The following is a 3,260-nucleotide window of genomic DNA, read 5'->3' as shown; positions in this document are numbered from 1 at the left end:
TCGCCACGCCAACGTTCGCTCGCGCCTGCGCAGTGATAGCACGGTCTAAATGATGCAAGAGGGTACAAATTATACGTCATTTGAAGATAATGAATTATTTATTCTTCTACCAGCTCCATCCTAGGTGGGTTTATCGTATACCAAACATGTGGCATTCGAGCCTCGACCACTGGCGTGATGCAATCGACCGACCTCGATCCGGTGAAACGCTCTTCTCAGTAGCACGACTCCTGTACTGGGAGTAAGGTAGGCAAGGCGGAGCGATCGAAGGCCGCCCGAGCTGTTGACAGCCAAAGAGGAGGCAGACAGCTACTGTACGTTCCAAGTGTCTTCAGAGAGATAGTGTTATATGTTTTCCTTCAAAATGTTTAGTACAAGTAGTCTACTAGCAGCTACATGTCGTGTTGTGACGCGACGCGGCGCGGGGCGAAAGAATATTAGGCCCCGCACCTACTACACCTACTCCCATGAACCTTTCCACCCCCTTAAACGGGAACCGCGGTGGCAGACGGCCTACGAGGCCGTATCCGTGATCAAATCAGGTAAGGTGATAGTGTGAGCGCGTTTATGTTTAGAAACACGAGAAATTGTCAACTCCCCAAGATAAAACCCGTAGACTGTTGCAAAACGAGCGCCACTTGCGGACGCCAGCAGGATTCTCGTCCTTCCACCTAAAGGTCCCTGAGGCTGTATCCATAACAACGAGGTATTCTCTTACATACTGCAAAGTCTGCAACCACCTCGATCATCATATGCCCACAAGATAATACCACATCTAAGTGATTACTCTCACTCCCCACAAGCAGTTTAGGAATTTCCTTCATATTTGATTCAAGCCACAGGAATAACGATCGTAGACGGTGTTTCTATTGTCATTATTCCTTGTCAATTAAGGGTGACTCACCAATACATATGAATATATTTTCCAAGAAAATAGGAACAAAGCGTACAAAAGTGTGTTATTGATGGGTAGGAGAGATAACCATTCTGATAGAATAACAAAGAAATATGGAAGATGTTCCTGTTCACTGGTATAGTGTAAGCATTTTCTATGTGCAAGTGGGCGTTGTGTCTATCGTGTTTAAATTTCCCGCCAAATGGACGCGGGAGATATATTTCAAGCGCGACCGAATTTCTGGCATTTTTAATGAAGCATTTCTATCGCAGAATCGCCATCAACAGTAAAATTGTTTCTATCATCTACATGTATGTTTTTGTAGACTTTGGACGAATAGTTTTCACATAATAATTGTTGTTTTGTGGTAAAAATAGGATGAGTGAAACGACTGGCATATGTTCCTTCATGTGGCGTTGTCCTCTTTAAGATTTTTGTCTTTTTCAAAGAAAACTATGATGGTTTTCAACTGCCTCAAGTACTCTGATTATCGAGTCCTTGCCTCTCAAATACTTAACAGGAACGCTACCTTTAAATAGTAAAGACAGGTCTACTTTCATTACCCAATCGTTTTATATACAGCTGAAATCAAACTCTTCGTGTTTGTAAACTCCAATCAGTTTTGTCCTTTTGTACCAATGAATGTCCTATTTTTTCACTAGCTGTGTGGACTTGTGTGTTTGTGTGTGTGTGTGTGTGTGTGTGTGTGTGTGTGTGTGTGTGTGTGTGTGTGTGTGTGTGTGTGTGTGTGTGTGTGTGTGTGTGTGTGTGTGTGTGTGTATGTGTGTGTGTGTGTGTGTGTGTGTGTGTGTGTGTGTGTGTGTGTGTGTGTGTGTGTGTGTGTGTGTGTGTGTGTGTGTGTGTGTGTGTGTGTGTGTGTGTGTGTGTGTGTGTGTGTGTGTGTGTGTGTGTGTGTGTGCCCGTTCGTATGTTTGTGTGCGTGAGTGTGTGCATGTGATTCACCATTCCTCCTCATGTTCCTCACGTATTTACCTCGTGTTCGACAGATATTACTCTTTCTATCTATGAGCAATTTGTTCGTGTGTGTGTGTGTGTGTGTGTGTTTACGTGTGTACGGGCATATGTGTACAGGTAATTCGCCAAATCACCATGGTCTTGGATCACGTGTTGGGTTCGTGATCGACAGCTGCTACTTTCCCGGATGAGAGCTCAGAGATCGTATATGGCCCAATATATGGGTAATGTTGTGACTTTACACACACCTCAACTCCTTGCCCACCAGAGAGATATAAGTTGAGTACAGTTTCTTATTTTTGTATGCTCGAGTTACATACATATGCACGAATCTTATGCTCAACCCATCCCCGCTATGATGGTGCAATGGCAGTATGTACGCGTGGGTAAGTGTTATACACACACACACTGATGGTGCAGTGGTTAGAGTCACTGTTCACTTGGTACGTCGGAGCTGAGTTCGAGTCCTTGCTCCACTACGTATCAATTTCCGCATATGTCTCCGTCGAGCGCATTGTCAGTCTCGATCGTGATGACATGGTATTAAAATGAAAAAGTTAATGTGGTTGAAAAAAGATTAATATCTGCACTGGGGACCATTTAGTGTGTGTGTATATATATATATATATATATATATATATATATATATATATATATATAGATATATATATATATATATATATAACTTCGAAAATATCTGTAGCCATCAATTATTATAGTTTTTTTTTTTTTTTTTTTTTTTTTTTTTTTTTTTTTTTTTTTGCATTGTAGCCCCGACAGCACAATGATAAATATTGAACTTAAAGAAAAAATGGCTGTTATAGCTATACGGGTTGCCAAACACTACTAAAAGTAGTAGTCACACGTGAAGGACGACAAGAGGACAGTAATAAGCTCAATTGCTAAGCAACGCCTGTTGCCACACCGTCTATTGCCAGAGAGTTGATAGTGCATTAATCCAATGGGAGCAACGAAGTGATTGTCCGTTTATGATTAAGTTCTCTCTTTGGGAAATAGATTAGCCGTATAATTCTACATTTCTTAATCATTTCCGGTCAAGGTCAGAGAGAAGAGAGGTCATGTCATGACTGACGTCCCCAGACAGTTCTTGTCAGCAATATGGCTTTCATTGCATAACGAGCAAAGGTCTGGCTCGTACTTGAAAGGGTTCCTTTCCTCTGCACTAAAAATACCACCTGAGTGGCATGGACGACGCGATCCCACATACGCAACTCCGTCTTCACATTTTCTGCCTCACGGACGACTTTAAGACTGACGAAAACTTTGAACCCCTTTCCTCGGAATATTCGCATAAGCACAGTTTCATTTACCGAGATTTGATTTTCTCATATATATATATATATATATATATATATATATATATATATAT

At 41.6% G+C, this 3,260-nt stretch overlaps 1 protein-coding gene across 2 annotated transcripts in view; it reads left to right on the top strand.

Moving 5' to 3' along the window:
* The first annotated feature begins 204 nt into the window (after positions 1–204).
* Positions 205–3,260, top strand: part of LOC143040253 (succinyl-CoA:acetate/propanoyl-CoA:succinate CoA transferase) — a 56,572-nt gene continuing 53,516 nt past the window's right edge. The window contains exon 1 of one of the 2 annotated variants that reach the window (XM_076211014.1): positions 205–542. In XM_076211014.1, the coding sequence (XP_076067129.1) occupies positions 350–542 (193 nt within the window). In that variant the 5' untranslated portion in view covers positions 205–349. The remainder of the gene's footprint in view (positions 543–3,260) is intronic. The other variant, XM_076211015.1, reaches the window with a different exon arrangement.

This window comes from Oratosquilla oratoria, chromosome 28, assembly GCF_046742065.1.
Source record: "Oratosquilla oratoria isolate Oo_2021 chromosome 28, ASM4674206v1, whole genome shotgun sequence".
In the NCBI taxonomy this organism is placed as follows: domain Eukaryota; kingdom Metazoa; phylum Arthropoda; class Malacostraca; order Stomatopoda; family Squillidae; genus Oratosquilla; species Oratosquilla oratoria.
This window is presented reverse-complemented; position numbering and strand designations above follow the sequence as displayed.